General features: G+C 41.0%; 1 protein-coding gene across 2 annotated transcripts; it reads right to left on the bottom strand.

Moving 5' to 3' along the window:
- Positions 1 to 706: 706 nt before the first annotated feature.
- Positions 707 to 21,425, bottom strand: camkk2 (calcium/calmodulin-dependent protein kinase kinase 2). Of its 2 annotated transcripts, XM_029444530.1 has the most exons (18): positions 21,288 to 21,425; positions 16,802 to 17,098; positions 15,843 to 16,184; positions 14,625 to 14,672; positions 13,598 to 13,651; positions 11,166 to 11,217; positions 10,867 to 11,000; positions 10,670 to 10,706; positions 10,479 to 10,500; positions 10,291 to 10,379; positions 9,246 to 9,445; positions 9,003 to 9,056; positions 8,824 to 8,897; positions 8,305 to 8,392; positions 7,623 to 7,754; positions 5,700 to 5,803; positions 5,430 to 5,483; positions 707 to 3,887 (listed from the first exon to the last, which is right to left on the bottom strand). In XM_029444530.1, exons 2-18 carry the CDS (start codon positions 17,027 to 17,029, stop codon positions 3,815 to 3,817), a joined length of 1,785 nt encoding a protein of 594 aa, XP_029300390.1. In that variant the 5' UTR covers positions 17,030 to 17,098; positions 21,288 to 21,425; the 3' UTR covers positions 707 to 3,814. The 2 variants fall into 2 exon arrangements, with proteins under 2 accessions (XP_029300390.1, XP_029300391.1); XM_029444531.1 differs by lacking the exon at positions 5,430 to 5,483.
- Positions 21,426 to 21,938: the final 513 nt, after the last annotated feature.

The following is a 21,938-nucleotide window of genomic DNA, read 5'->3' as shown; positions in this document are numbered from 1 at the left end:
CTCTGATTCTGTCACAATCAGCACTTCTCATTTGCTGATGTGGGGTTTTAGGCTTCCTTATGTACCCCAGCGGGGAGGCATAACGCCACAGTTCAAGACCCAAAGTGGCCTCTGAACTGCATTTACACTGCATCTTATGTGACGGACATTACATTGTTCTGCAGTGAGCTTCATTTATGAGGCCCCAGAGACTTGAGCTTGATGTTCATGGCTGTATGGCTCAATCTGTGTTGTTGAACAGTTCTTCACACTTATATTTACTGTGTGCATCAAACAGCAGCTTCTATTTGGATTTTGGTATCATTAAAAATGTTTTCCCAATGATGCCATACACAGACATACATTTGTCTGGTACAACATTTTTGGTGTGTTTAATTCATATTAACTTGATATTAATATTCATCTTAGCATGAAACTGAACGGCACCACAGGTGAAGATCAAACCTAAAACCTCCTGCACTCAATCCAGAAGCTAAATTTGCCATTTAAGTTTCACGACTCATAAAGGAACATAATTGAGAAGCTACAAGTTACACGGACAGATGAACGGAAATGTTATGAAGTTAGCACAAGAGGTCAGTGTCCCAAGATGTGTGACACCCTCATAAAAGTGTGAAGACTGAAGGTCAGAATTCTTGCATATTGACATATTTTCCGTGTGAAAATAAGGCGGTACAGAGGCCACAAGAGACAAATAAAATCAACATCATGATTATGAACTTTAATGCAGCATTTAAATCATCACTGAGTATCTTACACATTAAGAAAAATCTTTAGGAGAACCTTTCAACAGGAGGTTTATGCATCACCTTGTTGATAGGAGAATATGTGAGAACATATTTTCATTGTTGGTATATGACCGATTGATTTGTTAACATATTCTTTCTTCTCATTTGAAGCTTTTTAGGACACAAATTTATTTACTTTTCATATTGAAATATTTTCCAAAAAAATTATTATAAAAATGGAAGCGAGAGAGACACATATCTAAAGTCTGATTCATAATGATAAGGTCACACTCTATTTTTCTTTTCTTGCACACAATTTGAACTTCTTTTAGTGAGCATCATCTAGTCATGACATCATGACCGCAGCATCTAGTGGCAATCAGAGGAACTACAGCTTCAGTCACTAAGGCAGGTGCTCCTGATTTAAATGCATTTAGATTTTCTATTGTGTTAACACAAATGTAATAAATGAGTAACCTCAAAAAATGCACTAAACACATAAAACACTGTCTGTCTAAATAATGGGTTAAAAACATAAAATAAATATATATAAACTAGGAAATCTTGTAAAAAAAAAAAAAAAGAAATGTCCAAACTAAATAGCACAGTTTGAATGCAGAAGATGTTTAAATGCATTACACTTAAAGCAGTTGGAAGAAAATGGCAGATGTAGAAAACGTGCTTTCGTCATATACAGGAAAAGAACATGATGTGATATTCAGCCTCTCAACAGTATCCCACAGCTTCGGAAACATTACGGTACACAGCACTCACTAGTGGGGAACTTCTTGAACTGTTAACACAAAGCTCAACAACATTCAGACCACAAACATTGCGGAAAGGCAATAATATGTTTATTCAAAGATGAACACGATACGGTATGTATAGAATAATTAATAGTCTGTTTTGTTGTCAAGGACCTCTCATGCTATGACAATACAATGGTGTATTGTTCAGTATGTTGGCATGCGTTAGGGGAAAAGAGCCCCCAAAGCTCAAATCAATTTACACTACAGGATGCAAAACCATGTGAACAATAAAGGTTAATCACTTCGTCTGGCCCTTCTGACAAGAATGGGCAAAGACGGTGTGGAAACAAACTACACGTTTAAATATTGTATGTATAAAATATTGAAGGGGAATTACCTGTCTTGATTTCTTCAAGGTAAACACTTTATCTTAGATAACAATAGCAACTTAGTCAGAATGTCAAACTTCTCCTGCATGTGTTTAAATGAGGTAACATTTCACAGTATAACACAAATTGAGGCATTTCCGCAATTAATTCACTGGCTAAATCCTGGGCATTAAAAGAGATCATTGGCTGTCATTTAGAAGTCTCGATTTGCAGCACTATGCTGTAAGGAGCACGACTTAGTTGCATCTTTCTGGAAAACACATTGCGTAAGCACAAAATACATTAGAATCAGTCAACCACATCCAGCCACTGTATGTGACAATCTGCCAGATGTGTCACAAAGACACATCATATGCATAGTGCTAGTCCGACGAGTAGACGAGTCCCTTTTTCATACCTTCAACACATAAGTGCTGAATAACTAGTGTGTGGAAGCATTAAACGTTATAATTAATAGTGTGTCAATATTCTACGTTGGAGCAAATGCTTTTTTCTACACTTACAAAAACACTGAGACAAATTAAAGATCAATAAAAGGAAAAAAAAAAAGGTGGAAAAATGCAAATGTACTGCTTTGGGATCATCTGAAGTGAAACTCATCAATACAATAAAAAGTCATTCATAACTAATTTGAAATATTTGCAGAGTGGCCTTCTCCTCCGATCAAAGATCACAACGGTTTTAAAGTTCAACGTCTCTACAGATATGTCGTGCATAGATTTGTACAAAAAGTCTGCAGCTCCACTATGCTTACTTCTCAAAACCCACTTGGGCAGCCAGCTCCAGGAACAAATAGCTTAAAGGTTTGTTTTCTTCAAGTTACCGTAATATACTTTACAAAATGAGACATAATTGAAGTTTTTGGTGTCTTGAAAATGTGCGCCTTTAAAAAGAACACCGGTAATTCTTACGATACAAAACAAATAAAACAACAACGTTCACAATTTCAACGTGAGGCTCAACAGTCATGATGTTCTGTTTTCAGTCTACATACAAACATCCACTTTGAGAAGTGAAACTGATAAATGACACAGTTGAAACATGTGGAACTCACAACTCCTGGAGAGAACTGAAGTGCAGATTAAAAACAAAACCATTTGAACCCTCGCTGACAGAAACACATTCTGTTTTTCTCGTATGCATTTGGTAGATCAGTTCCTTCATTACTCAATACGTTGTAGCTGGATGAAGGAAACAATATACAGAAAACACCTCAAATCAACGTTGACGTAAGTTTGACACTTCACTACATCAACTGTTTTTAAAGCTTTCTATTGATTGTAGTAAATTCATAATGAGCCTTTAAAAACAATTGCGCCAAACGAGTGTGTCTATGAGCGTGCAAATATTTTATAAATAGGTTATAGAGTGTTTGCATTGGGAACGTAAACACATGCATTCAATGAAGTAAACATTTTTTCATTCCCCATTTTTTTTCCATTTGGGGAAAACTGTACAGATTCTTCCCTTTAAAACATGTTACAAAACTGGGCACTGCTCCTCTGAAGCAGAGTGAACCAGACAATCATTGTCAAGAAAACCTGCTCTACTAAAGAGAGGTAACCGCCGCCTGTTCCCGTGCCCTGAATACCTGAAAGAATTGTCAATCAAAGGACAAGGAGAAACACAAGTGACTACAAGACAACACAAAACTGTACAGTTGAAGCCTGAGACAAAGCATGCTCGGACTATAAATGCATGCGGGATGAAGAGGAGGGGAGTGGCACGGGCAATAAGAGAAGGTTCCCATGGGAGAGTCTCAAGTCTCACAACCCCTTAAACCGAGCCTTTATAAGAGGACACAAAAAAGCTTTTAAATTCTTCTTGGATCCTTCATTTCTCTTCTTCTTCTGCGTCCGCCACGCGTCCACCTCCGAGGAAATGTACACAGGTGTAGGCTGCCAGTGTAAAACAGCGAGATACCAGCGTGCGTGATGAACCCTCTGCATCAGGAAAGAGCCTCATCCTCTCCCACGAAGGGCAGGTCCAAAGTCCTCATGCCATCACCGCTCTCCTGTTTCCTAAGTAACACACCAGAGACATCATTATAGCGCAGCACAACCCTGCACCACTGAACAGAGAAAGGAGTAAGATGCTGTTAGTTTAGGAGCTGAAAGCAACCATTTAATTGTTACATAACGCCAGGCAGCGAGCACTAAGGAAATGCTGTTGGGCAAGTTTACATATCATACACAAGGGGAAACTACAGAAAATAAAGAAAAGGGAAATATGGGAAAGGGGGGGGGGGGGGGGGGGGAGGGGGGAGAACGATTCATTTACAGGTCCTTTGGATAAGTGTGGAGAGTGCTTCATGCAAAGGAATAAATGGAGGCTGTGGGATCATGTGGATGAGCTGCTTAACATGCTGCTTATGTTCGGACTGTTTCAGACAGGCATGGATTCAACTGTATTGTGCTATTTTTGGAAGTTTTATAAGTGTGGCACGATCATATTTAGCTGCATTACACATTAAAGGGAAAGTGTGGCTGTATGAGGTACTTATCCATAGTCAGTGTATCCCCTACAGTAGGGAAGTTAAGCAATGTGCTGCTGTGGACAGGGGGGCCAAGGCAAAACATATTTTAGCCACCTAAAAACAATCTATATCAATTTAGGTGTGGGCTATATTTAGAATCTTTTCACCACTTTATCTTGCTGTCAGACGGCTCTTTCCGACGTGGAACTGAAGCCGCTATCTATGCTCTCTTTGGAGTGACTATTGTGTGACTTTGGGGTTTTAAAAGGTTAGTCTGGATTCACCAAAGTCACACAATAACACAAACACAGCGATGGAGGCAGTGACAGACCAGCAACTTCCGTGTTCTGCAAAGTAAAATGACTGTTCTTATCAACAAAGTCGTGTGGCTTTGAAGAGAGTATAGATGGATACAGCGGCTTCTGTTCCCGGTGGGAAAGATCTGTCTGACAGCAAGAGAAAGCCGTGAAAATATCTAAATATAGCACCTTACACTGATATTGATTTTGAGGACCTCAGATGAAGAAACATGTTGCTGCTGCCACTGTCCACAGCCCGTCCCATGCCCGTACTCCTGTGTGCTTCTCCAAACTGTCTCTTTAACACTTCATAATGTAATGCCAATAACCACAACACCTCAAACTGCAGCTTAACCTGCTAATGCAAAGTCGTAACAACACCTCTCTGACACAGTGTCAACTAAACCTGGATTACAATAAGTTGTATCCCCCCCACTAATATTGGGCATTATTTTACAGATCAGGTGCTCAGAATATAATAACCTCTGGTCACTTGTCATAGCCTGGTTGATACAAATTAGTCAAATTTACTATTTAAATAACTTCAATTGGTATAATTTGTTATATAGTCAAGTGGGACTTTCTGCACCACATGCTTCACCAAAAGCACCCTGAGACATTTCATATACAGTCAACCCTAATGCAGGTTTATTACTAGACCTTGATGCACAAGAGTATTGACCCGTAAAGCCATTATGAGAAATACAGCTGCTTACATCATGCCAGGGGTCTTAAAGTGTACTATCTACAGGACTGCAGCAGGCAGGAGTTGTCCTAACGTTATTTACCTTCTTTGGTTACAATGAATGTAGCAGTATCTCACATTGCCTGCTCTGCCTTTCCTGCAGGGCAGGAGAGGGAGGAGAGAAGTAATAAGAGGACACTTGACAAACATTAGCTGGCTGTAACTGTATACGAGTACAAGAGGACCCAGCAGCTCTGAGTGAGAATATGGTATCGACGGCACACTGCTACGAGTACTTACACTTAATATTATTGCAAGAGCTTTGCTAGAGACAGAGTTTACAATCTGCAGCGTGTCTGTAAACAATCCTTACGTGAGCGTTTGCCCCGGAGCACCCAAACTGCTGCGCTCCTCTTTACGGGCCCAATCAAAGGGGTTTCCAAAGGAGCGCTTCCTGAGCATAGTTCTCACCAGGATCTGAAAGAGAATAGAGAACCGTAATTAATATCAAATAATAATGCAGAAATGATAAGAAGAAAAGCTTCGGGTCCATTCGACATGAACAAATAGCCATCTTTAACATAAATAAAATGAGTCCTAGCACTATTAACTTAAAGAAATAGTGCACAGCAGAGATCATTGTGCCGTGACAAGGAATGGCAGCTTTAAAAAACATGTGGTGAATTTCTACATTTAGATTTTAAATGGCCAGGTGTGTTCATAATTAATGTTTTGTCTGTCATTTCAACTTAGCTGCCAGTTAGAGCAAATCACACAATAAACAGCTGCACTGACAGGCTTCAAATTCAACCCAAACATTCGTGTTTTTAACAGCATGTGTGGTTAACTACTGAAAATACATCAAAGCCAGCACAGAGTGCAAAGAGGGCAATCAAGTAGGTGGGGGTGGTGCCATGTGACTCAAATATAGTAAAGAAATTGTTTTGAAAAAATAATTGGAAAGTATCCTATAGCACAGGGGTCGGGAACCTATGGCTCGCAAGCCATATATGGCTCGCAAGCCATATATGGCTCTTTCGATAATGCAATATGGCTCGTTTAACATATTTTAACATGATTAACGAGTAATAAATAATTATATTGTGTCATTTTAAAGTAAAAACATTTAGCAGCGGATTTGTTTTTAGTTCTCCCCTCTCCTTTCCTCCGCTCTGTCTCTGGCTGTAGGTGAAGGTGTGTTCACACGTGTGCGTAGGGGGCAGAGCCCCGCCCTTCGCGAAACCGAGCAGAGGAGAAACTGCACAAAGCAAGCAATAGACCGGGGGTGTCAAACTCAATCACAGGGAGGGCCAAACACGGTCCACATTTATTGAACAGGATACACATATTGGATAAAGTGCAAAAAGATATGGAACATATTTAAGTCAACTGCAAACAGGATTGTTGAGCAGTTCAATTTAAATTTCTGAGCTGCAAAGTCGGCAAATGCTCTCAGTTTATGAGCAGAATGCTGTCGGGAACACAGCGGGGGAGATGGTTTGTCAGTGTTTGGAAACACGCAGTGACCAAAGTTTCCTTCTGCATCAGAGTCTCCCACAGAAAGCTCGGCTTAGAAAGCTCTCACTGCATCATACATGTCCGTGATCACACGGCCCTGAAGCTGCAGGTTTAACAGTGAGATGCTTCGTTATGTCGCACAAACAGTCCAGCTCACATCGTCCCAGAGATCTGTGGTGTGTTTCCCTTTGCTTTCCAAAAACTTTCATTCCATTCACACATTTAGATACTTCCTCAAATGTGGTTGTGCCATGCATTGATGTAATTACCAAAACCGGCGGGCCAGTTATGACAGACATATGATATTTTCTCGCGAGACGGATATAATTGCCTTGAGTTTGACACTCGTGCAGTAAACACTGAAACGTGCACATAAATGAGATAAATAACGTAAGCGTTTAGTTTATTTAATAAAAGAGCACATGTTCAATGAAACACTGATACTGCTATTAGTTCTCGGAGACGTGTTATTCTTAAAAAATGCACGCATAAAGTTGCATTCAAATTTAAATATTTTTATATATGGCTCTCAAGGAAATACATAAAAAAATATTTAGCTTTTATGGCTCTCCCAGCCAAAAAGATTCCCGACCCCTGCTATAGCATATCGATTTACTCCTGCAAAGCATTCCTCCTCAGTTATGTTTCAACAGGTGACCTCTGACAGTTGTCATGCCTCCCTCAGGGAAGCTGAAGACAAAGTGTCCCGTTGGAGACATTTGACTTAACGACACCAGAAGCAAAAAACAAATGAAGACTTGGGCATGACTGAACTCACCACTGTAGCCAGGCTGGGGATGTGTTTGACAGAATTCTCCACCTCCTCCTCGGTCACCTCAATCAGCATACAACAGTTGTCATCCTCCGGAGGAAGAGGCTCGGCACCGTGCCTCGTCACCCACGGGTGCACCTGGACGCAAGCATAAGGAGAACAAAGTTCTTTCTGCATTTCATTGTGATTCCAAAGACACAATATTTCTGGACAGAGGCGCAATCCAGACGCATTTTATAGAAAGTGATGAAAGTGCAAAGTCCGTTTAAAGTAGATCAAGTGAAGCTATGCAGGATACATTCTTTAACAAGACAAAAACATTATTCACAGACTTTCATAAATGTCGTTTTTAGGATTCAATGAAGAGAAAAAGAACATGATCTGATCTGAAGCTGCCAAACACTTCATTTATACATCAAGAGACATGTTTCCTCACATCAAGAGACATGTTTCCTCACACACACGAACCACAAAAGGTTTGTAAGACACCACAGAACATGTCATCATCATCACATCCTAGTGTGAAGATCAAAGAATGACTTCCTGTAAGTCTCTCTTTATTTAAACCCATTGACACGGACACTTCTTCTCTTTGTGAAGCTCTGGGAAAGGTAGTTTACTCTCAATGGAATGTAAAATGTGCTTAAATGCTAAATAATGGAAACCAGCCGTTTACATGAAGGAGTACCTTAATCTGTGGGATTGATATTCTGGTCTCTGGATTCTTGTCCAGCATTTTCAGCAACAAATCTTTGAGATCATCTGAGATGTCAGCGCTGTCGAGACGGAGTGAATCACAAAACAGCCATTTAATCAAATAAACCAGATGTTCTCAATTTAGTTTTTCAAAGACCAGTTACAAGAAGTATGTCCGCTGGAGTCATTTGATATTTCTATAGTTTTAGTTAAACAACACAAGAGAAAAGTTTTAAAAACGATGTTAGACATGTATCAACAGAATTTAGCAGATTCTAAGAGTTATACATTTGTTAGATTAGAATGTAATTTGGCATCAACTATTATAGATTTAGACATTTTAATATTATTTGTTGAACTATGAAGCCTTTTGTAAAAAAAACAAAACATTTTTATATCCTGATAATTCAAAAGAATGAATCTGAAAGCTGTTCACTGACTTTAAGAGTCGTTGTTAACAATAGCCATCGGGTCTTTCGCTTTAGGATGATTGAAGAGGAGCAGAACTGACCGTTCAGGTAACTCCACAGGTTGCGTCTTGATTTTCTGATGAAGACTAACGATGCGCTCGTCCATAAATGGACACTGTGAATGAAAGAAAGGCGAGCGGATTGTCAGGAGGAGGAACTCCAAAATAACCAACAACAAAAAATAATCTTTGTACCGAAGCACACACACACACACACTCACCACTCCAAAGACGAAGCAGTAAAGCGTCACTCCCATGGCCCAAACATCCAAAGCCTACATAATAAAAAAAAAATCATGATAAACATTTTATGTTAAGAAATTGTTCCCTCGGTGTATGATGGTTGAAATACATTACTGCACGAGCAAAAAAGATTTGGAAACTAGGACAGCTAAACAAACAAAGGTTCCTGCATTACTGCAAGTCATCCCCAGAGGGCACTGGAGGGCCAAATGTTCCTGCACCTTTCCAGAGAAGTTCTTTCTGGTCTCAGAGAGCGCTTCAGGTGCGAGGAAAGCAGGTGTTCCCACTGTGCTGGTCAGGAGAGCATCAGCCCCCTCAAACTGGTTACTGACTCCAAAGTCTGCTATCTTGATGTGTCCATCTTCTCCCACCAACAGGTTAGACGGTTTGACGTCTCTGTGGATGATCCTCTGGTAATGTACTGTTGGAATAGAAACATTAATGAAAAATATTACCTGCAACAAGATCCCATTTGGAGGTTCTTAGAATAGCATTTTGTCCTTCTCAGTATTTACATTTTTAATTGTAAACAAATGAAAATGGCATGGAGGAATCTCTGACACTCTGGCAGTGCACTTAGACAGGAAGTTGGATTAACATATCAGCAATTTCAGCTATCAAAATGTATTTGCTAACCTAACTACCAAGCCTTGTTCAGTTATTGTTCATTATAATAAGAACGAATTAAGGTTGTGGAGCCCCACCTCCCCTCCCCTCAGTACTGGTCTCCTAGACGACACGTCGTGCAAAAGCTTTTTCTCCTGTGCTGAAACATTAAGAGCTGATGTGAAATGAGCCTTGTGTGTGGCTTGCACAGCACAGACGAAGGACATGTGTAATTGGCATGGAAGAATGGTAGAATTAGTGCGGATCTAGATACAAAAGAGCTTCATCTTTATGCCACGAGTACAGCTAATTATTGGATATTATTGTGTATAAGGCTAATTTTACAATACAAATTGTTTCATTTCGAGGAGGTAATTATTTGTCTTTGTTAAAAATGCCTCTCTGTCTGATTATTGTTACTCCAAGAAGGAGTCGGGCGTAACACAATCCATTTTCCATTTCAAAATGAATCTGAAACTGCGAAGAATCTATATTAAACTGCCACTGGATCAGTATCGAATCCGCTTTAAATCAAAGCGTATATTGATGCATAACAACTCATCTGAGAGGGACAGATTCACAACACTTATCACCCCCCATTCTTAATGCTCTGCCATGCAGTCACAGACTGAGTGGAAAGGGAGGTTTGGAAAGACTCACAATACTCGATTCCCCGCAACAGATCTTGGAAGTAAAAGCGTGACTGGTCCTCACTGAAAGGTTTGTCCATAGGCACTTCCATCACAGCCCTGGATACATAAACACACACACACAATTAGCAATCATAACTAATGAGATTTAGCTCATTCCAGTGACACAATCATTACCATAACAGAGGCTTAGCTTACCCTTGCTTGACCAGCTCAAACACTGTGACAGAAACACAGATGATGTTAGTGATGAAAGCTTTTCAGTTACAAAGACACAAACAAACTAAAAAAAGATCTTTAAGTTGTTTCAAATACCATTCTTGTATGCTTGTGTAATGTGTGTGCGTATGTGTGTTGTACTGAAGGCTGACTGTCTGGCCGCAACATACCCATGTACAGATGGTCCTCACTGGGGTCATCCAAAACCTGGCAACAAATCAAAGAGACATGGAAATGAGTGTCAAAACACACACACACACACACACACACACACACACACACACACACACACACACACACACACACACACACACATAGTTTTGTTGTATTTGAGGTTCTTTAAAGGGCTGGGAGGAACAGCACCTACCTCTACTAGTTTCACCACATTAGAATGGTCTAGCTTTTTCAGGATGGCAATCTCTTGATAGACCCGCTCCAGGGGTCCTTTGAGCTGAGGGGGGCCCTCAGGGGCTGCTTTGGCTCCACGAGGGGGAGGTCTCCCTGACGGAGGAGAGAGGGACAAGAGGGGTCACAGATAATAGAAGGACACGACAGGATGAAAGAGAGGCTTCCAGTATTGGTACACAATGTTCATGTAGCACTGAAGCATTAGAAGAGACTGTGCTCTCTGCTGTGTAAACCATCTGCCCCTGGCTCCAGACTTACGTGGGAAACCTGCCTGCCTCATCAGCCTCTTCTTGGACAACACCTTCATTGCCTACAGGAGAGAACGGGATATGGATTTGGACAGAGAGGAGGATAAGAGAAAGAGGCATAGGGGGTGGGAGAGCCAAGTGAGCAAGAGATCCAGAGAAAATATGAACAGAAAGGTAGACAGAAAAGAAGAGTAAGACACAGCGGAGTATCTGACAGTGCACCCACTCACACACTTACAAATGAAATATCCCAGCAGCGCTTATACATTTCTCTCCTCACCGTGAACATCCTTTGTGTACTTGTTGTGACAGCTAACACTGGCCAGGATCATCAGAACAACAGAATATAAAAGGTGGACTGAGAATAACCCTGGTGCAAAATGATTGAAATGCAAACATGCACGTCCTCATCAATACATATGTTTAACAAATGTCAACTCAATCCACTAATAATAACGTTTAGCTGTAACTCATAAAATACACTCGGGGCAATATGTAGGTACTTTGAGAAAAATGTGTGATTTGTGATTAGATAAAGAAAACTGATGGTCTTGTTTCATTTTTAAATTACAGATTAAAAACACGGGTAACATTTCCCCTGTTTTCTGATTGACAGATTACAGTAAATAATATACAGGTAAGGACATAAACAACACATGCAGGGCAAATACATTTCTGGGCTAAAGAAACTAGTATGTCTGCCATGTCTGTGACAGGACTGTGACACTTGTAATCAAAGTGCCGGTCGTTGCTAAATAAAACAGCATTTCTCACAGTTTTTCATTTTAAAAAACTATTAAACGGGAGAAGTGGAAAAACGGGAATAGACAAAAAAAAAAGATGCTTTCAAACATCTAATTCAACAATTTATTCGTGACAGATGATGAAACTTTAGCATTTATTTCATTGGTCTGTTTTAAGTGCGTCTCTCCACGGGTCTATGAGGCAGTGTAGAACAAAGAGTGTGACAGCTGCATTGCTACGTGTCTTGACAAGAATAAGGAAACGGGATCATATTACTCCTGTATTAGCTGCACTGCACTGGCTCCCGGTAAAATACAGAATAGAATTCAAAATCCTTCTCCTGACTTACAAATCAATTAATGGTCAAGCTCCAGCATATCTTAAAGATCTCATAGTACCTTATAAACCAACTAGAGCATTACGCTCCCACACTGCAGGGTTACTTGTGGTTCCTAGAGTCTCTAAGAGTACAATGGGAGCCAGAGCCTTCAGCTATCAAGCTCCTCTCCAGTGGAACCAGCTTCCAGTTTGTGTTCGGGAGGCAGACACACTCTCCACATTTAAGAGTAGGCTAACGACTTTCCTTTTTGATAAAGCTTATAGTTAGGGCTGGCTCAGGTTTGCCCTGGATCAGCCCCTAGTTATGCTGCTATAGGCTTAGACTGCCGGGGGACACCTCCCTGCTCTCTTCCTTCTCTTCCTCTCTCCTCCCCTCCCTCTCTGCTTCTCCCTCTCTATCTGTATGCATTTATGTAAATGTATGTTACTAACTCATCATCCGGGGTATCATCCCCGGAGTGTCTGTCTCTCATGTGGCAGGTTGCCACTGATAAAGTTTACGTCAGGATCAGGAATCGTGGCTGCGCCTGCTGACCTGGTCCTGCTGGACACCGGGAAGCCTTTTTGACATTTTCCTGGATTCATCCATACTTTCTCTTTTTTCAACACAACATCATTTCTGTTAAATGTTGTATTTGTACGATGTTGTTTATCCTGTACACACGACATATATTGCACGTCTGTCCGTCCTGGGAGAGGGATCCCTCCTCAGTTGCTCTCCATGAGGTTTCTTCCATTTTCCCCCTTTAATTATGGGATTTCTTTTAGGAAGTTTTTCCTTGTGCGATGCGAGGGTCTAAGGACAGAGGGATGTCGTATCCTGTACAGTCTGTAAAGCACACTGAGACAAATGTATAATTTGTGATATTGGGCTATATAAATACATTTGATTTGATTGTTCGGTAGATATTTTCCCTGTTCTGGGAATATAAGACTTTTTTTTATATAGTCTCAATGCCCTCAGTTATTATGGCAATGATATAATCACTAACTGAATGTGACATGTGGGCTTTGTCACTTGGGAGGAATATTAAAATAATCCCCATGTCATTGCCTGTCAACATCACGCAGCTTAATGAGAATTGCAGCAATATTTGTGAACAGCAAACAGAAAATCTCAAGCTGACGTGTTATTACAGTACTCACGAGGCACAATTAACGGGAGACATTTTCACATGTGGAGGATTCAAAGGAAATCACACCAGCTTTATCTCAGTGTCTGTGTGACAAGTGATAAGGAATGAGGGAGAAGTGAGAGAAATAGATGGGGAAGAAATCACATCTGTGTGTGTGTGTGTGTGTGTGTGTGTGTGTGTGTGTGTGTGTGTGTGTGTGTGTGTGTGTGTGTGAAGAACTCACATAGTATGTGTTGTCATCCTCATTGTAGGCCAGCTTGACAACACCATAGGAGCCCTGGGTTAGGAATAAGTCAAATGGAACAGAAGCCAAATAAGTGAGACTGAGCAGCTGTCACTCATGTGGAAAACATATCACACTAAGTGCAAAGCAATCTAAATAAATAGAGATACACACGGGAAACAAATACACAAATATATATACACACAAGGGAGTGTGTGGGTCGACAGTGTACAGTGTAAGAGTACCAGCTGCTTCAAAAGTGAGAACAGAGAAATTCAAATCATCTCTCCCTCTCTCTTTCTTTTTTGATTAAAGGCTAATTAAGGAAACTGGATCTGGTTTACGCTGTCAGGCTCCCCTGCCCACACACACAGGAAAATCAGGATAAGAAGTAGGCCCAATTAGTAGCCTGTGTGCACAAATCTATGCCCAAAAAAACAAACAAGAAAGAGAGAGGGTTGGAAGGGGGGGGTTGGGAGCAGATTGGGGAGGCAGCATAGAGCTCATCCTACAGTCCCAGAGATGATCTGATAACAACAGTCGTGAAAGGCTCTATTTGTCTCAGCCAAACACAAAACCACACATATTAACATGTCTGCCTTCACGCAGAAATTCCCTGTCTTATGAAACCCACAATCTAACCCGTGCGCACACACACACACACACACACACACACACACACACACACACACACACACACACACACACACACACACACACACACACACACACACACACACACACACACACACACACACACACACACACACACACTTAACTAAGCCTTGCACAACCCTTAGAGAGCGCTATTTATACCAGCCTCTCACCCATCTTCCAGCTCTCCCATGGCCTGGGAGTTTACACAGAGTTTAGGAAATGAGGACAGCCGGAAGAGAGCGGATAGCAGAGACTGTTACTGCATGTCCTTGATGATGTGCGCTACTTGACAGACATGCAGTAGGCGGAAGGGAGAAAGAAAATGGGAGTCAGTGAAAGGGAGCAATCAGTGAATTGTCTCTGATGGTACCTTTCCAATCTCATCTTTCAGCTTGTACTGGTTGAGTTGAACACAGTCCTTGAAGAGAGAGGAAGAGAAAAACGGTTTCTTTTTAAATGAAATCACATCAGCTATTTCAGCACTTACATACATCATGAGCATTCTTACAAAATACAGCATACAAAATTATGTCCATTAAATATTCCTTCAACTAATCTTTCTCTTTTACCATGTTCAACAAAGACTATTGGTGCAGCGTTTTCCACATCAGTTTCTCCAAGGGTTCCTGTCTTCCAACTGGAGACACATTTTCTGTGCTTGTCAGCGTGTTTTAGGGGTCTCGTGATTTACCACAATTAATGATAAAACAATGAGTGATTAAACACATTCAGTGCTGAGAACAAACTTGAAGCCAGCCTACAGAGAATGATTCATGCTAACACCTGGGGATGACTAACCAGCTCTTCATTAAATATACATTTCTAAATGTCATTTATTTGATTGTTGGTCGCTTAACTAGATTATTAAAAGATCTGAGTGCCAAGAAAGATAGTAAGGTGATGTGGATATATAATTCAGAGGAATTACAATGACCAACAGTATTATATGACACTGTACTTGTAGTAATGTCACCTGACCAGGAAGCATTCACCACAAGAGCATCATTTCAAACTATTTCACCTAATTTACCTTTATGGGTATTTCTTTCACACCTACAACATGTATATAATCTAGGATAACCTCTGCAGCCCCTAACAAGGATTATACTTACAATTGACAGGTTTCTGCATCCTTCTGGATCACAGCTATTACCTACTGTACATCTACCGGGACCGTAAACCTTACCTTTGCATCCACAAAGCTCAGTCTTTACCAGTGTGCTGCTGCTTTTAAGACAAATGCACATGCAGGTCTGCTTACTTTCACACAAGTATGATGCTCATATTTTGATAACTCACAGATGTTCAATAGGAGCACGAGTCTGGCTCTGTGTGAACATTAGTTAGTCTGAATGACTGTGCAGAGCTTTATGCAATGCAGTCCTTAAGGGAATACACAGGTCAGATGGTGCAGAGACCATCAATTATATAATCGTAATTATTATTACACTGGCTGGCTGAAGCTTCACGTTGACACATTTTTGGGGATTTATTGATCTAAATATTAAGGTTAACCACTGGTACAGCAAACATAGCATTATTTTGTGTGAGCAGTATTGTTTGTTGTTCCAGGCTGACTTGACCATACCTGGAGGTCTGTGATGGAAACACTGTGGGACTCCACAGTGGGCCGGCGGGGCATGCGTGGAGAGGAGTGGGGTGACGTGATGGGAGAGTAGGGTAATGACGGGTAAATATGACGCCCGTTGAGTCCCGGTGAGCTGCACGGTGATGTTGCAGTTTGCGAGCGCTCCTGCAGAGATAGTTTACGGTCCGACAGGTTTAATCTTCCCCTTTGCTCTTGGGGTTCGGGTAGCAGAGCCTCCGACCGGCCAACTGTGTGGGACAGCAGGTCGCAGGAAGGAGTCTGGAAAGATGCCGCCACAGAGGAAGCTGGCTCGTGCATCTCAGAGCTGTCCATTTCTTCTACCTGAGAGGTGATACATTTAAATCATATTATTTTCCTTATTGTAACATATGTAATGGTGTCTATGTATGATATTATATGATGGGAAATATGTAGGATTTGTCTGTTTGTATCAACTTTATATGAGACGCAGTTGCACAAATGCAGTTTGTCCCTTTTTTTACAGCTAACACTTTACATTTCAAGGCAGTATTAGTATAAATTATCAAAATAATTGCCTTCCTTCTTTTTTGTAACAAGCTTGATACAAAAACAGTAATACATGTATAATATAACATATATATGTATATATAAAATATAACAGATGGGCAAAGATGTCTTTGTGAAATTAATAAACTTAGACTTTGTCAGAGGTGCTCATGACGCCTACATTTAGATTTATTTTATGGATCTACAAAACACCAATGAAAGCATGCGATATCATGTCAAAGTGAGAACACTAACTTCCTACGTTAAAATAATAACTACAAAGAGCTGTTTTTATAAATCTGAAATGGGTTCTAAAAAAAAGATCTATGGTCATATCAACATGCGTCAAGCAATCATTGCATTTAGTAGAAACCCAAATGTCATCTCCATCTCTGGTACATATAGTGTTACCTGGGTGTGTTTCATCTTACCTCCTCCTCCCCAGCCTCTCCGGACGGTCTGCTGGGTTCATACTCCGTGACCACGATGAGGGACTCCATGGGGTCTGGGGAGGGCGTCTCAGAGTGCGTGTTCATAGGTTGAGCAGGACAGCTGCACAGCAGATCTGGCAGGGGTTTCGAGGCCTGTGTTGGGGGCGCATGACCGCAGGAGGCAGGCGGCTCAGCAGAGGGCCAGGAGCTTACGTGACAAGGAAACATGGTGCCTCTTCTTCACAAAGACTGACAACCACTGCTCCATCAGATGGGAGCCTCTGGAGGAATTGGTGCCTAAGACACAAGAGCAAATTACAGAATAATAAAACACATACAAAGAAACAATGTCTGGCCTTTCAGACATCTACAGCACCATTAACAGGTGGAGCCCTTTAGGGGTGCAAAGTGCTGGGACAAAGCAAACTGAAAAAGGGACAGAAAGAGTACATGCTGCTTTATTTGGCCAGTGTCCTTCTTAAATGGCTACCCGTAAAAACTCTAGTAATGACAGTAATACATAATAACATTGTGTATCCTTTATCAGCCACCTCTCTCTTGGATGAAGCATTTCCCCTCTCCCTGAGGAAGATATCTCGGAACTTCTGCTCTCAAGCCCAACACTTGTCCTCTAGACCCTATTCCCTCCCAGCTCTTTCAAGCCATCTCACGTACAGTCATGCCGGCGATAAAGAACAGGACTCATGCTTTATTGGCTTTGAGTACGATCCCCACAATGCTTAAGCAGGCCCGCTCCAACGTCATTGGTCAATACTACACATGGAAACAAGATACACACCTGTTCTACTGACAGAACATAGTGTACACTCACCTGGAGATAAGGTTACTCATCTAGATTGGGATTTTGTCATAATGTGCTCATGCTGCAGGACTAGGGTTATAGGCTATAGACAATATTTAACCATCACCAACATCCTGCTTTAGTACTAATATGTGTTCAACACATAACAACAACTAGTGAGGGAGGCCTCAACAAACAGAATGCACTTTGCAAGTAGCAAGTAGGAAGAACAAATATCGATAACCAACAACCTGGTCTTAAAGCAACTGTGAAGTGGGAGTCCAGGTAAACAAAAGAGGGAAAGTGTATCTCTTTATTCAAGAATAATTTAGGGCTGGTGGTATAAATCCAAGTATGACAACATGTATACGCACAACTAACACTCTATTACCTTTGCACACAGCGGGGGTACATTGTTTGACAGGCCAGCATGAACCAAGTTGTGGGTGTAATGAAAGGGTGTGGGGAAAAACAATTGGAGATGCTGTTCAGTAGCTGTGGAACATAAGGAGATGCAGCTCTTACCGTATGAAAGCTCTGCAGTGTGGACTTTTTCCTCACATTCTGTTAGGTGCTAATTAATGCATGCAAACACGTCTAGTATCCCGAACTTCAGCTCTAAGTGGACAGATTTGACACATCTATAAAAGCAACGGTTCAGTCTGCTTTTGATGTTGGTTATACAACACGGTTAATTATTATATGCATGTACAGCATCTATCCAAAGCCTTTTTTTTTATTGCATAAGTTCAAGAGGGCCATTTCCATCTCTCCAAATCCACTCAGCTTATTACCTGTGAGTGGAATGGAGAGAGAAAGACAGAGAGGATCTCTTGCTTTCAATCATGGCTTTTACAGGATTTGTCAGTGCTGCTGAGTAAATCTCACAGACACAGGAAAACAAAGGAGCGCCATGAGAAAAACAAGACAGCCAAGTTCAGAAGGAGGACCATGTGTGGGAAGAGACACCCACCTCCATGTGGCCTCTCTACCTCCATTGCCAGCCTATATATAGCGATGTAAACTCACATAAAAGGAAGAAAGAATTGCAGCACATTTACACAGAGACTCATATTGAGCATGACTGTTTCATGGACAGGAACTTACTTCCTGGTCTTCCTGGACTGCAAAACTGTAAAAGTTGCCATTACAAAAAGTACTCCATCGTCATTATCGTGGGATGTTCAGTTCAATCCTGAATGTCATTTTTTACAAAAAGGTACAATATTTGCCTGCCAACTTTCCTACAATACAAATACAAAGGTTGTGTGTTAGGAGTGTCACTTACCTCTGGAAGAGAGACCTAATATTCTCCTCCTCAAAGTCTATCTAGCATATTTGCCCTGAATTACCTTTTATGGGTTCCTTACTTCTCTTGAAGCAGACACTCCTGTGGCCTTTACTGTTCATTTAAAATGATCTTAGTTTCATCTATATAAAAAAGAGAAGCTCTTAAAATCCACTTTGACTTTTAACACTGTGTCACTGCCACCAAAGCAACATAATGTGCCCTGCTAAGTGGACTCGGCCTCAATGTACTTCAGAAAAATATAGACCCAGGACCCTGGATGAAACTCGCAATGCACCAGCTACAGTGGTCAGAGTCAATTTACCAAGCTTGACCTACTTTGATATCTGATAAATGGTAAGGCTCACATAAAGGCTTATTTCCATTCACATTAGTTGGTTTTTGTGCAGTTTCTACATGATGGGACAAAGTCTTTACTCATGCTATCACTTACAGGTCCCCACACAGTATCACTGCCATTATCCACCCAACGAGGTTTGGATTATAAATTATCCCTAAATATCAAATAGACAGTGTTTAATTGTGTCTTTGGTGGTTGAATGTCTGCAGTCATCGTCTGTCCAGCAGGATATTCAATAGCATGAGAATTCAACAAAAGGCAGCTGAATGCCAGCGGAGTTTCTGATGATGTTTCGATGTCAACAGCCAGTATTTAGGAAGTGAGTTTCTAAAACGACAAACTGCGGTTAGCCTAGCACTCATTACAATCCTTCACCTTGGAGCTGTGAAAGCTACCGAAATACTTTGACACATAAGCCTCCACCCTTGGTGGGCTGAAACCCCCAGTGTAGCCCCTGATGTCTCTATAGTTCCTAGACGCTCCATATCATAGATAACTGAACTGCTGGTTAAAGCCCTAAACTTCCTTGATCCCTGGTGATCACAGCAGCTAGACGAAGAACAAGCCGTTAGATTTGAACCTCGTGAAACACCAACAGATGCAGCCTTGCTCCAGATGCCGTACTGCGCCTCTTATCATAACAAAGGTCACATGACCTGACCTTCACTATCTGGGCAGGAGGGGAGGGGGAGAGAGGACTTATCAGAGCTTGTGGGGGTCCAAGCCATGTACAGCGTTAATAACAACACAGACACAGCCCCACAAGTACAACACAGGGCCATCTGGAGCAGAGGAGGATCCCCAGCTTCATTAAAAGATCAACAGGGCAACCCCGTCAGTGATCCGCAGAGCCGTGCAAGAGATAAGCTCCTGTAAATGGAGGGATGAGCGTCCCCGGTCAACTGAACTGTAGTGTTATCACACAATCACTGCTGAATATTATTTAGAATCTGAAATAGCTAATTGGAAGTCAACATATTTAAAAAATGCACCACAATTACTTATTACACCTAGAAAATGGTGAAGAATTAGCAGCACAATACCCAAGAACCCAAAGTGTCGTCTTTAAATTGATTATTTAGTCTGAATAACACTCTAAAACCAAAATATATATGTGTATATATAATAAACAGAGACATTGAGCAATCTTCACATTGCAGTAGCAGGAAATTTCTAAATCTGGGGCATTTTTGCTTAACTTCACAATTGATTAATTATCAAGTAGTTTTTGTCGATTGACGAATCGATTACCGGTAATCGACATATCCTTTAACCTCTATTCGATCTTTTGCCCCTCAAATATCTCAACTGTAACACTTGTTTTCCAATAGCTTTTTACAGAATAATTAACATCCATAGAGTAAGAAAATGCAGACACATTTGTCCACAAAGGACATTTGGGAAAATATAGTTTAATTCTCCCAAAATAAACAAAGATTTACAGTCTGTTTGATCACCAGCAGAAATATTAGACGGTTAATTTCAAGTATGGTGTCAAGTCTGTCATCATATAATTAACTAAGCCACTGTACCCTTATAATGGGGCATTCAATTTAATCAGGAATTTTGCAAGTCCGTTTTTTACGCCTGATTTATTTAACTTACTTTGAGCATCCCGTATTAACTAAACGTTGACGCAATCAAACCATTAGACCAAGTTCATTATCTCGTTTTATTGGGTTAACTCTGCAGTTTCAGAAATACAGAGGTTTAGCTTTCCTAATGCAATAATGGCCATCTTATACTCACAACTGAGAATTGTCACATTGCAAGTAAACATTAACACAAGTAAGCGCCTTTTTATTTTCTATCGACGCAGTCACAGATTCACAGGAGGAAATAAGTGTTAGCGTCGTCTGAGGTCCCACAAAGCCAAACAGCTCAGCTAACGTTAGCAGCTGCCTCATCTGTCAAGATACAGATGTTGTTATGCACGAGTCAAAGATGCTAGTGCGACTGAGTAACACCCATAGTACGCCCGAAGACAAGGCTACAGATAACAAAAAACAACCATATGGAAACAATTAAACCTTACCTCAAAGTGTTTTTTAGGCTACAAGAGAGAAATTACGAGGTTTCCTGTGCTCCTTCAGCTGCGGTGTAAGTAGCGTCTGTACCGCGACAGCTAGCTAGCAGTTGAGACGGAGAGCGGACTGATACTTGATGTTGTGATGGACCAATCCAGCGGAGCACGCAGGGTCCCGTGCTTCACATGGAGGAAGTGATGGGGAAACTGACAGTGTGGTAAATAAATGCAATAGTTTCAGCAATATGCTACATACCAATCTATATTGGCGTTAGAGGTGTAGGCTACCATTTGTTCTCTTTTTTTGTTTAATTCACCACTAAATACGAGACACTTCATGGTTCTTCGGGATTTCAGCTACAATCACTTTGTGGACGACTGGCTCCATCCCGTGGTGTCCTGGAGAGTTGCACCGTGAGTGAGTTTTTACACCATATTCATATCCATATTAGTTTTACATGAGCAAAGAACATTTGGAGCATTTTCCAGACATGTAGTCAAATTTGCATTTAGGACATGCAAGGTGTAACTTGTGCATCTTGCCAACCCCGCCAAATGTTTCTTTACTATTTATTTACTTATATTTACAATACAAAATCTAACTGGGGAAGGTAGGATGCTGAGAACCATCCATTTGGTAAATATGACCCCAACAATGAA

The sequence above is a fragment of the Cottoperca gobio genome, chromosome 12 (assembly GCF_900634415.1).
Source record: "Cottoperca gobio chromosome 12, fCotGob3.1, whole genome shotgun sequence".
NCBI lineage: Eukaryota > Metazoa > Chordata > Actinopteri > Perciformes > Bovichtidae > Cottoperca > Cottoperca gobio.
Note: the sequence above shows the minus strand (reverse complement) of the source record. Positions and strands in the feature narration are given on the sequence as shown.

Bases quoted from the DNA above. Each gene is read 5' to 3' on its own strand.
- camkk2 (XM_029444530.1), bottom strand. From the start codon at position 17,029: ATGTTTCCTTGTCACGTAAGCTCCTGGCCCTCTGCTGAGCCGCCTGCC. The intron at 10,501-10,669 runs GTATGTTGCGGC...TTTCTGTCACAG, and splicing joins TGAGGACCATCTGTACATGG to TGTTTGAGCTGGTCAAGCAA. The intron at 5,804-7,622 runs GTGAGTTCAGTC...ATTCTCTTTCAG, and splicing joins TCCCCAGCCTGGCTACAGTG to ATCCTGGTGAGAACTATGCT.